The following is a 17,786-nucleotide window of genomic DNA, read 5'->3' as shown; positions in this document are numbered from 1 at the left end:
ATGCAAACACAATAAAGGAACCACAGTTCACAAGTTTCTCTACGTCCTGTTTAAGGAAAAAGTTTACATTTGTATATGGACTTAATGATTTATCTTAACTTATTAGAATGGAAAGTTTGTAAGTTCTTTAGAAAAAGTGATTATATATGATACATTTTAGTCTGGAACAATAAAAGCATTTAATTACTGCCAGGATTTTATCATCTGTTTAAATTATTTCACTAATACTAATAAATATTTATTGTGATTTTCATCAAATAGCTACAATATTTTGGTTGATTTTCTTGTTTATTTTTGTTTGAAGATATGAATCTCTGGAGACTAGAAAATTATGTAAATTTAATCTGATGTTGATTGCTAAGATAAAGTGCCTTTAATTTTTTTTGTCCCTAGTAACAGTTGTTGATTGAATAACAGGTAAACGAATGAAAGTATATGAATGATTAGACATTTACTACATTCTTTTAAGATGGATATTCTTTCTGCACTAATTTGTATACAGTATGATCATTCAGTTCTAAATTTAATGCCTTATTTTTATATTCCAAGAATCCTATTGATGTCATATTATATTTACACCTTGTTGTCAACTTTACTTCTTGAAAATATAGCCTTATATAACATATTGAAGCATATTTTCTTTTTTAAGGAAAAAATAAGGAGATACCAACAGACCGAAAAGATGTTTTCAAAGGCATAGCGTCTTCAGGAAGATACTGGCATTCATGAGATCTCAAGGTTAGTATACGTGATCCTTTTCATAGTTATACAGATCTGGGATGTAACTGTGACACTGTTCCCCATGCTGTTACTGCTAATGTGTAGTTGGATAATAAGGAAAAATGCTCTTATATAAAATACATATATTTAAATGATCTCTTTAAGATTTCAGGAAATTCATTTATACTAGAAATGTATCATTTTATTCAACTGGGGGTAATTACAAGAATTTATTCTTAGTATAGAATCCATTTTTTATTAAAGTTTTCTTCACTTTTTTAAACGGTAACACTGTGAGCATAAAAATAAACATTATGCATTCCTATACATTTTTATTTTGAATTTGTTAAGGAATGTATACCTATTTAGCAAATTTTTTAATTTCTTTTGTATCTTTTGTTACAGCATACACACATTGTTTAGAAGGACCACTAAAGAGCAATCCTTCTAAAATTCTTAGAACCTCATTCCCTGACTTTCCCAAGTACAGTAAAAAATTTTACTTTTGTCAGAAAGTGTGACCTCAATAAAATGACAGTTGGTATGAATGAGCAAAAGGATATGTGAGGAATTTTGCAAGTTGTTTAGAGTCATAAATCTGAAAAGCAAAGCAAAATAAGCGTGCTCTTATTTAATAGCTTCAGTTCAGTTCAGTTCAGTCACTCAGTCATGTCCCACTCTGCGACCCCATAGACTGCAGCACGCCAGGCCTCCCTATCCATCACCAACTTCTGGAGTTGACTCAGACTCATGTCAACTGACTCGGTGATGCCATCCAACCATCTCATCCTCTGTCATTCCCTTCATCTCCCGCTTTCAATCTTTCCCAGCATCAGGGTCTTTTCAAATGAGTCAGTTCTTCTCATCACCTGGCTAAAATATTGGAGTTTCAGCTTCAGAATCACTCCTTCCAATGAATATTCAGGACTGATTTCCTTTAGGATGGTCTAGTTGGATTTCCTTGCTATCCAAGGGACTCTCAACAGTCTTCTCCAACACCAAGTTCAACACCACAATTCAATAATAAACAGCTTATTATAGTATTAAATGAACATAAAATATTCATTTGGAAATTTGAGTTACAATGTAGTTTAAAAATGGTTCATTCTTATGGGATAACTTGAGAAAGTGGATAATTTCTGACTACTTTGTATTGTGGGGACCCAGTGTCAAATATTAATAATTTTAAATGAAATATAGTAATGATTCTTATTTATTTTTATTTGTTTTGTGTGTTTATTCAGGTAACATTGATTTATAACATTATATAAGTTGGATGTGTACATTATATTTCTGCTTCTATATACAACATAGTATGCTCGCTGTAAAAAATTTAATTTCTATCTGTAATCATACAGTTGACCCTCCTTACCTATCCTCTACCTGTTCACTGCCTCCCACGCCCTTCCTTTCTGGTAACAAGTACTCTGTTCTCTGTAATGATCTTTTATTTTGATTGCCTTGATCATGTTTGCCTTCAGTATCTTCTTTTCCTCACTCATCCAAGAATACATCATTCAAAATTTATTTAGGACTTACCATGTGCAAGACAATGGGCTGAGTGAAGCTTTGGTTGTTTCAAAATGAATAAGATATGGTTCTTGTTCTCAAGAATTGTGCAACCTTTGTGTTACTGGGAAATTAATTTTATTATTAATGCAAGCAACACATAATTAAAAAGCCAGGCTAGATTTAAAAGGGCAAATAATGAATCCTAAAGCACAATGGGAATTATATGAGGATTATTCATACGTTCACATTATAGCTTTTATTAGCCAATGATACTGAGTGTTTATACCAATTGGAGTACTGCTCCATTACAACCCACAGTCAAATGACCTTTTATTAAAGCTCTTCAAGTACAATACAAGTAAGTAATAAGAGATTCTAAGAAAGAAAAGTCTCTTTTTTGCCACAACTGCAAATTTAATGTTGTAGAAAATAGTCATGCAAACACATGAAAAGAACAAAGGTGAGCATTGCCTACTTAGTTTTTCTTATTCCTGTACAGGCAACTTCTTTATTAAGCTAACCAGAGAATTAAATCATTTCCCCAAAGACCTAGAAAGGCATGTAGATTTTCAATGCTTGTAATGTAGGTTTGAATGCTATAAACCCTTAAGGAATCCATATGCAAATAGATGGGTAAGTAAAGAGATTTGCTGTGGAGTGGGAGCCTAAACTCCGTTGAAGATGGAATTTCACAGCACTATGCTTCTCACAAAATGCTTCTAAAAGGGTGATGTCTTAAGGTCAGCATCTCCAGCACTAGCCACAAGTAGGACTCCACCCCCCAAGCCATGAAAACGAAAAATGTCTCCAGACGTTGCCCAATAACCCCTTGGGAAAAATTATCCCAACATGAGAACCACTGATCACATCCTAACCTCCACAATCTCAATAAACATCCACCCCATATCAACAAAAATCCTTCCAACCACTAACAGCATCTTGTTCTCAATTAAAGCTCAAGTGAGACATTTTAAATTCCAGCCACCATTGTTAAAGTGAAACTCACTTCTAACCATCTGTATATGTTTTTAGTTTCCTTTCATTTGCTTTCACCTGTCCTTGTATCTAAAATGTGTCTAACAGAATAATGAGTGAATATGAAATAAGTTAGAAAATTAGGGGAAAGGAAAAAATAGGGTGAAAACATAAATTTTTATTGGGAGTCACAGAAGGAAATGGCAAACCACTCCAGTATTCTTGCCTAGAGAATCCCATGGACAGAGGAGCCTGGTGGGCTGCTGTCCATAGGGTCGCCCAGAGTCAGACACGACTGAAGTGACTTAGCATGCATGCATGCATTGGAGAAGGAAATGGCAACCCACTCCAGTATTCTTGCCTGGAGAATCCCATGGACAGAGGAGCCTGATGGGCTGCCGTCTATGGGGTCGCAGAGTCGGACACGACTAAAGTGACTTAGCAGCAGCAGCAGCACATATGTCTTAGGCTACAAATGAATAAATCCTTTTTCTGTCACTCTTGTTTTTCTTGAATCCGTGGCTCTTTCCATTTTCCCAAGCCTTACTTGGACTTTGGCTTGGACACCAGGAGCTTACTCTCCACATTTCTACTGCCTGTCCTTTGTACACTGTACACACAAACCTGAATTCATATGAGAAATCTCTTTTCTTAAATTCAGGCCCATGGGTGTTACAGGAGTGAATTATACCACTCTGCAGATAGATGGTTTTCTAATCTGAGTTAACCCCTCAGTAGCATTCACTAATCCTGTCACTGACTGTGGTCAGCCACCATTTCAAAAGTTTATTGCCCAACTTAAGCCATACAATCCCTGCCCTTCACTCTCAGTGAACCTCCTATTTTGACAAGAAAATTGAGGTCATTGTACCGAAACTCCTTGTGCATCCTTGTGATTCCCTCTAGCGCCAAACATCAACATCTATCACCATTCTTTCTTTCCTCCAATCTTAAGGGATCAGGAGTCCTTCCTGCTATTCAAGGCAAAGCCTGGATTTGATTTTATTCCATATCACTGATGCTAAAGCCTTTTCCATTAATTTCCTTTATATCCTTTACCTTCAATATTTTCTTCTTTGCCGACCCTTTTTCTTCAACCTATACATGCTCTTCAAACTTCTATCCAAAAAAGTAAGTCAACAAACAAAAGCAAACTGACCTCTCCCTTCACTTGATTTCACCGCTGCTACCATCCAATTTCTCTGCTCCCCAGCTCATTCAGGCTCTCCATAGCAGCGGTCCACATTCATTATCTGCAACGTCCAAGATTCAGTCCCTGCTCAGCACAGTGCGATCTGATATCTAACCCCATTTAACAGAGCACACTCTCTCTAAAGGCTCAGATGACCTGCTGCCCTTATCTTGACTGGCTCTCTCAGGGGTATCTGACACTTTTAACTTCATTTTTCTTCCTTCATTTCCTGGGCTGTTGTGACACCCCTCCCTCTTGGTCTACCTTATCCCTTGGAGACCTTTTCACAAACTCCCCTTTCATGGGCTCTTCTTTCTGTATCCTTTCCCAAGTCAGAACCATAACTTAAATACCAACAGGCAGCCAGAAGTAATATAAATGAGTGAAATCAACTCATTGAAAACAATAAATATTGTAGAAACCAAACAACATGCCTGCAAAAGGTCTTGATATTTTACTCCTGCTCGGAGGATAGTGCTCCCTAGAAACCCACCTTCAGCTTCCTGCTCCTCCACCCTCCTGGCTATCTGTGATCAAGCAAAGCCACACTTAAGAGTTTATTAATGACATAGGTGGCAGTGACTACAGAATTGCATATGACACACACACATATCTACAGGATATCAATGCCTGGTAAGGACAGACACAAAGACAAATCATCAGAGCAATGGAAATACAAAGTTCAAAAACAGACACTATATACATATGATCATAAAATGCAACAAAGAAATAATCATCTGTCATGGGGGAGGCCTTCCAATGGAAGTCTATTAGCAACCCCAGGTATACAGTTAGTGTCTGATAAAGAAGGCATTTTGAATGGGGAGAAGCAGGAGGGACAGTGGCTTACTTAGTAGAAGGTACTAAAACAATTCTTTACTTGGGGAAAAATAAGGTGTGACCTATACATCATATGGGCTTCCCTGGTGGCTCAGCGGTAAAGAATCTGCCTGCAATGCAGGGTTCGATCCCTGGGTTGGGAAGATCCCCTGGAGGAAGGCATGGCAACCCACTCCAGTACTCTTGCTTAGAGAATTCCATGGACAGAGGAGCCTGGTGGGCTACAGTCCATAGAGTCACACAGAGTCAAATAGGACTGAAGCGACTAAGCAGCAGCAGCATATATCATACCATATTAAACTGCAGATAAAGATTTAAAATATTTTAAATTACTTTAAATATTTTAAAGTTATTATTGAACATTCAGTAAGCTCGGCAACTCACAGATATTTATGTGTCTTTGGTTTAGGGAAGCACTTAAGGAATGCAGGAAAGCAAAGAAAAATGAAAAGTCATTTATTCATTTTTATATTTACAATATTTATATTGTAAAATATTGTATTTCATACAATATTTATATGGTAAATATTATATTTACAAATATAATATATAATTTGTAAATTATATATATTATATGTAACATATATTATATAATATATATTATATATAATTTAAATATATATTATATAATATATAATTTGTAAATATTTACAAATATTATATTGTAAATATTGTAAGTATAGTGAATATTTATATTTCACTCTTCTTGGTGTATAGTTACAGGAGATTTGACAATTGCATAGTGTCATGTAATCTTTCCCACAATCAGGATACAGAATGGTGTCGTCATCCCTAAAATTCCCTTGAGCTGCACTTTGTTGGCTCCTCCCCATCCCAATCTCTGGCAATTGATCTGTTTTAGTTCACTATAGTTTTGCCTTTTCCAGAATGTCATATCAATGGAAACATACAGAATGTAGCCTTTTATAACCAACCTCTTTCCCTTAATTGTAATGCATTTGAGATAGATTCATGCTGTTGTATATTTCTATAGTTTGTTCCGTATTATTGCTAAGTAATAGTCCATTGTATGGGTGTATCATAGTTTGTTTATCCAATAAAGGACATTTAGGTTGTTTAGATTTTGTTGTTTCGAATAAAGCTACTATAAGCGTTCATTTAGAATGTTTTGTGAGAACCTGAGTTTTCATTTATCATGGGTAAAGGCTTAGGTGGAATTATGTGTCACGTGTTAAGTATGTTTATAACTTTCTAAGACACTGCAAAAATGCATTGCAAAATGGTTGATGAGTGCATGTTAAGCAGCTTCAATCACGTCCGACTCAACCCAGCAGACAGTAGCCCGCCAGGCTTCTCTGTCCATGGGATTCTCCAGGCAAGAATGCTGGAGTGGGTTACCATATCCTCCTCCAGGGGATCTTCCTGACCCAGAGATCAAACCCACATCTCTTATGGCTCCTACATTGGCAGGTGGGTTCTTTACCACTAGTGCCACCTGGGAAGCTTTAAATGGTTGGTATCATCAGCAATGTAAGAGCATTCATACTGCTTCACACACTTACCAGCATTTTGTATTACCAATTTTTATTTAATTTATTTTTATTTTCAGTTCAGTTCAGTTCAGTCACTCAGTCGTGTCCGACTCTTTGCGACCCCATGAATTGCAGCACGCCAGGCCTCCCTGTCCATCACCAACTCCCGGAGTTTACCCAAACCCATGTCCATCGAGTCAGTGATGCCATCCAACCATCTCATCCTTTGTCATCCCCTTCTCCTCCTGCCCCCAATCCTTCCCAGCATTAGGGTCTTTTCCAATGAGTCAACTCTTCGCATTCTAATTGTCATTGTGGTTTTTATTAATTTGCATACCCTTAATAAATAATAATATTAATCATTTTTACTTGGGCTTGTTCACCATCTATATATACTTTTGTGCAGTGTTTATTCAAATATTTTGTCCAAATTTTAAAAAGACTTAATTATTTAAAAGAGTTTTAGGTTCATAGTAAAACTGAGAGGAAAGTGCAGCAGATTTTCCATATATTTCCCACCTCTACACATGCATAGCTTCCCCCATTACCAACATCCCTCAACAGAGTGGCACCTTTGTTGTAACTTATAAATCTGCATTAACATATCAAAATCACTCAAAGTCCATAGTTTACATTAAGTTTCATTCTTGGTGCAGTACATTGTATGAGTTTGGATAAATGTATAATGACACTTATCCATCATTGTAATATTATACAAAGTATTTTCACTACACCCCAAATCCTTTGTACTCTACCTATTTCTCAGGTGGAGAGGTCTGACAGATTGTGGTCCACTGGAGAATGGCATGGCAAACCACTTCAGTATTCTTGCCTTGAGAACCCCATGAACAGCATGAAAAGGCAAAAATATAGGACACTGAAAGATGAACTCCCCAGGTCAGTAGGTGCCCAATATACTAATGGAGATCAGTGGAGAAATAACTCCAGAAAGAAGGATGGGATGGAGCCAAAGCAAAAACGATACCCAACTGTGGATGTGACTGGTGACAGACGCAAAGTCCGATGCTGTAAAGAGCAATATTGCATAGGAACCTGGAATGTTAGGGCCATGAATCAAGGCAAATTGGAAGTGGTCAAACAGGAGATGGCAAGAGTGAACGTTGACATTCTAGGAATCAGCGAACTAAGATGGACTGGAATGGGTGAATTTAACTCAGATGACCATTATATCTACTACTGTGGGCAAGAATCCCTTAGAAGAAATGGAGTAGCCATCATGGTCAACAAAAGAGTCCGAAATGCAGTACTTGGATGCAATCTCAAAAATGATAGAATGATCTCTGTTTGTTTCCAAGGCAAACCATTCAATATCACGGTAATCCAAGTCTATGCCTCAACCAGTAATGCCGAAGAAGCTGAAGTTCAATGATTCTATGAAGACTTACAAGACCTTCTAGAACTAACACCCAAAAAAGATGTCCTTTTCATTATAGGGGACTGGAATGCAAAAGTAGGAAGTCAAGAAACACCTGGCGTAACAGGCAAGTTTGGCCTTGGAGTACAGAATGAAGCACAGCAAAGGCTAATAGAGTTTTGCCACGAGAACACACTGGTAATAGCAAACACCCTATTCCAACAACACAAGAGAAGACTCTACACGTGGACATCACCAGATGGTCAACACCGAAATCAGATTGATTATAGTCTTTGCAGCCAAAGATGGAGAAGCTCTATACAGTCAGCAAAAACAAGACCGGGAGCAGACTGTGGCTCGGATCATGAACTGCTTATTGCCAAATTCAGACTTAAATTGAAGAAAGTAGGGAAAACCACTAGACCATTCAGGTATGACCTAGATCAAATCCCTTATGAGTATACCGTGGAAGTGACAAATAGATTTAAGGGTCTAGACCTGATAGACAGAGTGCCTGATGAACTATGGACAGAGGTTTGTGACATTGTACAGGAGACAGGGATCAAGAAAATCCCCATGGAAAAGAAATGCAAAAAAGCAAAATGGCTGTCTGAGGAGGCCTTACAGATAGCTGGGAAGAGAAGAGAAGCGAAAAGCAAAGGAGAAAAGGAAAGATATTCTCATCTGAATGCAGAGTTCCAAAGAATAGCAAGGAGAGATAAGAAAGCCTTCCTCAGCGATCAGTGCAAAGAAATAGAGGAAAACAACAGATTGGGAAAGACTAGAGATCTCTTCAAGAAAATTAGAGATACCAAAGGAACATTTCATGCAAAGATGGGCTCGATAAAGGACAGAAATGGTATGGACCTAAGAGAAGCAGAAGATATTAAGAAGAGGTGGCAAGAATACACAGAAGAACTATACAAAAAAGATCTTCACCACCCAGATAATCACGATGGTGTGATCACTCACCTAGAGCCAGACATCCTGGAATGTGAAGTCAAGTGGGCCTTAGAAAGCATCACTACAAACAAAGCTAGTGGAGGTGATGGAATTCCAGTGGAGCTATTTCAAATCCTCAAAGGTGATGCTGTGAAAGTGCTGCACTCAATATGCCAGCAAATCTGGAAAACTCAGCAGTGGCCACAGGATTGGAAGAGGTCAGTCTTCATTCCAATCCCAAAGAAAGGCAATGCCAAAGAATGCTCAAACTGCCACACAATTGCACTCATCTCACATGCTAGTAAAGGAATGCTCAAAATTCTCCAAGCCAGGCTTCAGCAATACGTGAACCGTGAACTTCCAGATGTTCAAGCTGGTTTTAAAAAAGGCAGAGGAACCAGAGATCAAATTGCCAATATCCGCTGGATCATCAAAAAAGCAAGAGAGTTCCAGAAAAACATCTATTTCTGTTTTATTGACTATGCCAAAGCCTTTGACTCTGTGGATCACAATAAACTGTGGAAAATTCTGGAAGAGATGGGAATATCAGACGACCTGACCTGCCTCTTGAGAAATCTGTATGCAGGTCAGGAAGCAACAGTTAGAACTGGACATGGAACAACAGACTGGTTCCAAATAGGAAAAGGAGTACGTCAAGGCTGTATATTGTCACCCTGCTTATTTAACTTCTATGCAGACTACATCATGAGAAACGCTGGGCTAGAAGAAACACAAGCTGGAATCAAGATTGCTGGGAGAAATATCAATAACCTCAGATATGCTGATGACACCACCCTTATGGCAGAAAGTGAAAAAGAACTAAAGAGCCTCTTGATGAAGGTGAAAGAGGAGAGTGAAAAAGTTGGCTTAAAGCTTAACATTCAGAAAACTAAGATCATGGCATCTGGTCCCATCACTCCATGGGAAATAGATGGGGAAACAGTGGAAACAGTGTCAGACTTTATTTTTTCGGGCTCCAAAGTCACTGCTGATGGTGATTGCAGCCATGAAATTAAAAGACGCTTACTCCTTGGAAGGAAGGTTATGGCCAACCTAGATAGCATATTTAAAAGCAGAGACATTACTTTGCCAACAAAAGTACGTCTAGTCAAGGCTATGGTTTTTCCAGTGGTCATGTATGGATGTGAGATTTGGACGGTGAAGAAACCTGAGTGCCGTAGAATTGATGCTTTTGAACTGTGGTGTTGTAGAAGACTCTTGAGAGTCCCTTGGACTGCAAGGAGATCCAATCAATCCATCCTAAAAGAGATCAATCCTGGGTGTTCATTGGAAGGTCTGATGTTGAGGCTGAAACTCCAATACTTTGGGCACCTCATGCGAAGGGTTGACTCATTGGAAAAGACCCTAATGCTGGGTAGGATTCGGGGCGGGAGGAGAAGGGGACGACAGAGGATGAGATGGTTGGATCGCATCACCTACTCGATGGACATGGGTTTGGGTAGACTCCGGGAGTTGGTGATGGACAGAGAGGCCTGGCGTGCTGCAATTCATGGGGTCGCAAAGAGTCGGACACGACTGAGCGACTGAACTGAACTGATTTCTCTTTCCTCCCTACCCTCAGTCCCTGGCAACCACTAATGTTTTTACTGTCTCCATAGTTTTTACCTTTACCAGAATGTTATATAGTTGGAATCATACAGCCCATAGCCTTCTCAGATTGACTTCCTTCACTTAGTAATATACCCTTAAGTTTCCTCCATGTCTTTTTGTGGCTTAAAAAGCCACATTTATTTTTAGCACTAAAAAATATTTCATTGTCTGGATGTGTCACACTTTACCCATTCACCTACTGTTGGACATATTGGTTGCTTCTAAATTTTGGTAATTATGAATAAAATGTCTAGTAATACTCAATAGCAGATTTTGCATGGACTTAAGTTTCCAAACCTTTTGGATAACTACCAAAAAGTGTATTTGTTAAGTCATATGGTAAGAGTATGTTTATTTTTGTGAGAAACCACCAAATTGTCTTTCAAGGTATCTGTACCATTCTGCATTCCCAGCAGCAATAAAGAATTCCTATTGCTCCACATCTTATTCAGCATCTGGTGCTGTCAGTGTTTTGGATTTTGGGCCATTCTAATAGTTAGATAGTGGTATCTCACTTTTAAAATTTACATTTCCCTGATGACATATGATGTGGAACATCTGTTCATATGCTTATTTGCCATCTGTATATCTTTGTTGAGGTGTCTGTTCAGGTCTTTGACTCATTTTTTAATCTTTCTTCTTATTGTTTACTTTTAAGAATTCTTTGTATATATTTGTTTGCTTATTTTTTTATTGAGTTGTTTTCTGTTTAGTTTTTGAGAGTTCTTTATAAATGTTCTGTATAAAAAGCCTTTGGGAGATGTGAAATTTGCATATATTTTCCCCTTTTGTTGTTTTTGTTTTCTTGACTTTGTTTTCAAAGAATAAGAGTTTTTAACTTTGATGAAGTCATATGTATTATTTTTTTTCTTTTCTGAATTACGATTTTGGTGTTGCATCTAAGAGCTCTTTGCCTATCCCAAGATCACAAAGATTTTCACCTGTTTTTCTTCAAAATGTTTTATAATGTCATGTTTTACATTTAGATATATGATCAATTTTGAGTAAATTTTTATATAGAGTAAGAGATTGAGGTTCAATATTTTACATACAGACATCCAAATGTTTTATTTTTTAAAGAGACTCTCTCTTCTCCATTAAATTGCCTCTGCACCTTCATCAAAAATCAATCACATTTGTGTGGGTCTATTTCTAGCCTCTCTTTTCTGTCCCACTGATATATGCATTTGTAATTTTTCCCATTATCACAATCTTGATTCCTGTACTCTGTGGCAAGTCTTGAGATCAGATAGTGTGTGTCATCTTCTTTTTCAAAATTTCTTTACACTGTGCATTTTAAAATCAGTTTGTCAATATCTACAAAAAATCCTGCAGAAATTTTAATTGGAAGCTCATTGATATGTATTTTTTAAATGCTTAAAATTTAATTTAAATTAAAAAACACTTGATGCGAGTCAGAATAAGAGACACAGATGCATGGAACAATTTTATGGACTCTGAGGGAGAAGGTGAGGGTGGGACGTTCTGGGAGAATAGCATTGAAACATGTATATTATCGTATGTGAAACAGAACACCATTCCATGTTCGATGCATGAGACAAGGGCTCAGGGCCGGGGCAATGGGATGACCCAGAGGGATGGGATGGGGAGGGAGGTGGGTGGGGGGTCCAGGAAGGGGAACACATGTGGGGGCCCCCAACTAAAATAAATAAATTTATTATTTTAAAAAAAAAAAAAAAAAACACTTGAAAACATATTCACAGAATATATAAGATACAAAGAGTCAATATTATTAGAATATAGAGTTGTTAGGTATCACTAAGAAAATGTAAACCTCATTAAGATAACTTCTAAGGCCTTCTGGGGCTTCCCAGTTTGCTCAGTGGTAAAGAATCTGTCTGCCAATGCAGGAGACACAGGTTCAATCCCTGGGTCTGGAAGATTCCCAGAAGAAGGAAATGACAACCCACGCCAATATTTTGCCTGGAAAATCCCATGGACAGAGGAGCCTGTTGGGTTACAGTCCATAGGGTTACAAAGAGCTGGACGCAACTGGGCAGACTCAACTTGCAGCAAGGCTTTTTCTGAGAACTTTTTACAAAAATTGTTCTAGTCATCTCTAAATTAAAAAAAAGAAATATTAAAATAATTTAAGCAACTAGAAACATTTGATGTGTAATGATGGTCATATAAGTATATAAAACTTTTCGAGATAGTATAGCATATGGAGAGTATCATTTTAAAGGTCAGCCTGAACTTAGAGTTCATGCTTATGTCTGAAGATTTAAGCAAACTGTTTAAATTTTCTAATGTTCAGATATTCTATCAATTAAATAGATACAAAGTCTGACACATTGTAAATATAGATGTGGATTATTATTGGTGAAGATGTGGACAACTGGACCGTGTCATACTATTGGGATAGACAAGTAAATTGGTTCAACTTTTCTAGAAGGTAATTTGTCATTATGTGTCAGATAATTGTATTCTTTGCATCTTCTTAGGAATTCCAGATATTTAAAAACCTTAATGAAATAATCAATTATGAACACAAAACTATGTATACAAAAATGTTTATTAAGATAATGTTTAAAATAATGAAAATAAGAAACATCTGCAAGTCTGATAATAATGAAGTAATTAAATTATTTAATATCCATCAAAGTAATATCCTGAGATGGTTAAAATAAAGATGTTTCCACAGCATATTTTATTATTGGAGAACTATCTGAAATATGCCAATAAGTCAAAAGTAGGCTATAAAACAGTTTTTGCAGTATGATGCCATTTATGCTTTAAAATGATGTATATGCATGGAAGAAAGGATGACTAAATAAATGCATATGTGTTTGGGTGTATGCACATACACAAACATATATAAAGTTGGTTATGTCTGAGTGGCTGGATGTAGATTTATTTTATTGCTTTTTTGGTGTTTTTCAGTAGTCTCCAAATTTTCTGAAAATACATCTTTTTATTACCAAAAATTAGGTAATTTAAAAAATAGAATATGGAAGTGTAGGAAATCATAAACTACATAAAAAGATAAACAGTCAACTACTTAAAACATTATTTCATAGATGACAGTGAAGGGTTAGCTTTATTATTTAGCCATATTATTTAAAGAAATTCACAAATTAATATGAACATCAATAAGATGACAATACAAAAATGGGCTAAAAATGGAAGAACAACATGCATTAAAATGAAATATAAATAGTTAATAAACATAAAAAATTTCATCTTTAACAATACTCAAAGAAATGAAAATAAAGTGTTGTAGTTTTGTCTATCAAATTAGCACAGATTTTTTATTACCTATCTGTTCACTGACATATACTGTCGATGGAAATATGTTAGTAGCAAAATATGTTAAAGGTCCATATGCTTATGCTTTCTTATGTTAAACAAACAATAAATTTCCAGATAAAAGCAAATATATCATAGCATTATATATAACTTTGAATCACTGAAAATAATAAACACGTTCTGTAATAGCATTGTTTGAAAAATTGTGGTACATTCAGAAGATAAAATATTATTCATCTACTGAAATTTCTTTTACAAAAAATTTTAATGACATGAAAAATATTCATAATACGTTAGATGAGAAAATTAGACATGAAAAAGTGGATATAATATAAATATATAAAAAGAGCATTAAAGTAAATCAATGACAGAGAAATTAAAATATTTTAAATTATTTTATAATGTAAATATTATAAATAGTATTTGAAATACAGATTTTTTCTAAGGTAGAATGGCAAGTGGTTTGTTTTTTTCATTTCTAAATATTCATAGTTTTTTTCTATTGAGATATAGTTATGCAATATTATGTAAGATTTGTGTACAACATAATGATTCACAAATCTTAATGGTATTTTCCAATTTTAATTTTTATAAAGTGTTGGCCTTGTTTCCTGTACAAATATCCTTGTAGCTTATTTATCTTATGCATAATATTAATACATCTACTAATCCCCAACCCCTATATTTCCCTTTCCTCCTTCCCTCTCCCTACAGGTAACCACTAGTTTGTTCTCTATAGCTGAGTTTTCTTCTTTTTTGTTATATTCACTAGTTTATTTTATTTTTTAGATTCTAAATATAAGTGATATCATTCAGTATTAGTGTTTCTCTTAGTAATGCCCTCCAAGCTCATCCATGTTGTTGTAAATGACAAAATTTCATTCTTTTTTGTGACTGACGTAGTATCCCATTGTATATATATACCACCTCTTCTTTATCCGTTTATCTGTTGATATCATGTAAATCTTCAGTTCAGTCAGTTCAGTCACTCAGTTGTGTCTGACTCTTTGCAATTCCATGGACTGCAGCACACCAGGCTTCCCTGTCCATCACCAACTCCCGGAACTTGCTCAAACTCATGTCCATCGAATCGGCGATGCCATCCAACCATCTCATTCTCTGTTGTCCCCTTCTCCTCCTGCCTTCTATCTTTCCCAGCATCAGGGTCTTTTCAGATGAGTCAGTTCTTCACATCAGGTGGCCAAAGTATTGGAGTTTCAGCTTCAGCATCAGTCCTTCCAATGAATATTTATGACTGATTTCCTTCAGAATCAACTGGTTTGATCTCCTTGCAGTCCAAGGAACTCTCATTAATATGTAAATCTTAATTTTTAAAAATTTGCTTATCTCCTTTCTGTCTCAAATCTTTTCCTGCTATTGTATTTACCATATCATTTAAGAATAGCCAGTCATGAAAATCAGGAAGCTTCTCACTCATCAGTGTTGCCAGAAAACTACAACTAAATTTGAATGAGTGTTTCTTCATGCTCTTCTCATCCCCTCCTGAGAGCTGCACTATCACTACCATTAATTCTGCTGCTTTTCATCTCTCAGCGGGATACAGTGATAGCCTAATTGGTGAGTTTTCCTGATTCCATTTGTGTCCCTTCAGATCCACTCTCAATGCAGCTCCCCAGCGACTCAATCTAAAACAAATGTCTTCATTCACCCTCCTACATTTCTTCAGCAGTCTCATACATTGACGAGATCCAAGTTGCTTGTCTCAAGTACCTGCCTTTTTCATTCTTCTTCAGCATCTTTATTCATCATGCCCAACCTTGATTCTACATTTCGTCATTCTGAACTCTTATACTCACCCCCTTGGCTCTACAACTTTGTGCCTTGAAACAGATGCTTGTTCTGATTATAATAGTCTTCTGTTCATCCTCCTCTCTTTTTTTATTGCTTTGCTAACTCCTCTTTATACTGAAAGTCTTAGATCTAGTGATTCCTCAAGCAGAAAAGTTTGTTTTTTCAGAGCTTTTTCCATATTCTAGCTCCTTATGTTTATTGTCTATCAGATAATTAACTGCTTCTTTCAAATTATCTTTTTACTGTGTTATCCTCCTCTCAAGACCAGTGAGCTCCAAAGTATAATGAACGTAAACTAGGAATGAGCAATCAGGTCTTTTGAGAAACAAAAATATTACTGTCTCCATTTATATTTGTTCTTCATTTCTAATTTCTATGTTTAAGTATTCATATAATTGAGATAATATATTTGTACAATAATAGATTATATTATATATAAATGCATATATAAGAGTAGAGTTCATGCAGAAACTTTTTTTTTTCTGCTGGTGGGAATCTATGGTTTGCCATGCTTGAACACCATTGCTCTGAAGCTTTGCAAGGGCAGGGAATATGCCTTTTTATCCATAGCATATGGCAAAATTTTGGGCATAGATACTCTGTTGATCTTAACTGAAAGTAAAATTTTAGCAAACTCTTATCCACATTTATGAAGGTAGTTGTGAAGTGGTTAAAAATTTAGGTTAAGGTGGAAAATTCTTTTTTGTTTACTAAACTTGTCATGTATGAGAGTTAGAGGAAATCTGAGACAGAAAAGTGGAAAGCGATAGAGGAAAATATTATACTTAAGTAACGTTCATCATTGCAAGTGGTTTTAAATCATGAGAAATACAAAGTTTTAACAGATGCATGCTTGTAGTTTCCCAGATACAGTAAAAATGCAACATTGTCTTAGACTAGATGTACAAGAATTTATAAATGAGAGTATCCCTTTTCAAAGGAAATTAAATTTTAAGGATAGAGTGTTTTGTTGTTGTTGAATCACTAAGTCGTGTCCAACACTTTTGTGATCCCCTGGACTATAGCCTGCCAGGCTCCTCTTTCCATGGAATTTCCAAGGCAAGAATACTGGAGTGAGTTGCTATTTTCTTCTCCAGGGGATCTTCCTTACCCAAGGATCAAACCAGCATCTCCTCTATTGACAGACAAATTTTTTACCACTGAGCCACCAGGGAAGCCCCACTAGACTGTGTTTGTATACTCCAATTCTGTAAGCTCAGAACCTGAAAGTCCTTTAAAAATTCTCTTTTCATGCATGAGACAAATACTCAGGGCTGGGGCAGTGGGATGACCCAGAGGGATGGGATGGGGAGGGAGGTGGGAGGGGGGTTCAGGATGGGGAACACATGTAAACCCATGGCTGATTCATGTCAATGTATGGCAAAAACAACTACAATATTGTAAAGTAATTAGCCCCCAACTAAAATAAATAAATTTATTAAAAAAAAAAAATTCTCTTTTCAAGGAGCTACCCAGCATTGGAATATCTGTCAGTTAGTTTTAATACTGATAGAAGGACCAGAAGTCTAAACCTGAGAGAAAAATTCCATTCAAATGTTTGATTACTTTATAGTGAATGACTCTCTTGATTTTAATAAAATCATAGTTCTAGTTATTTGTAACTCCAGACATAGAATATAAGGAAAATCTAAGGAAAGTCATCATTATGGTTTGTATAAAAACAAACAGGTACACAAATGAATGAATAAAATTTACAAGTTGTGTTTTGGTTTTGGCTTCAGGATGAATTTAAAGTATATATTTAAATATAATAACAGATGTTAAAAAAGAGTTTTTCTCTTCTGATTAGTTTTTTTTAAAAAAAACTTTATGAATATGATGAATAAAGAGGCCCTCTTGAACTTTTTTTTTCTTACAAAATATTATAGCTTTATGTTTTCCTGCCCCTTCTTTATTTTAATTAGAGCTTATCCAATTTAATTGTTTGGTTTTTTTTTTTTTAATGTTTTAAACATCAAGCCAGACATAAATATCTAAAAATTTGTGTTACTCTTGGACAATTCTGTCCTTCTCTAAGACGCAC

The 17,786-nt window shown here is 36.0% G+C and overlaps 1 protein-coding gene across 1 annotated transcript in view; it reads left to right on the top strand.

Moving 5' to 3' along the window:
• Positions 1-17,786, top strand: part of CSRNP3 (cysteine and serine rich nuclear protein 3) — a 198,911-nt gene that overhangs the window by 38,412 nt on the left and 142,713 nt on the right. The window contains exon 3 of the mRNA XM_081581245.1: positions 650-738. Coding sequence (XP_081437371.1) covers positions 726-738 — 13 coding nt within the window. The 5' untranslated portion in view covers positions 650-725. The remainder of the gene's footprint in view (positions 1-649; positions 739-17,786) is intronic.

This window comes from Giraffa tippelskirchi, chromosome 3 (genome assembly GCF_054371585.1).
Source record: "Giraffa tippelskirchi isolate mGirTip1 chromosome 3, T2T-mGirTip1v1.2.pri, whole genome shotgun sequence".
Lineage (NCBI taxonomy): Eukaryota > Metazoa > Chordata > Mammalia > Artiodactyla > Giraffidae > Giraffa > Giraffa tippelskirchi.
Note: the sequence above shows the minus strand (reverse complement) of the source record. Positions and strands in the feature narration are given on the sequence as shown.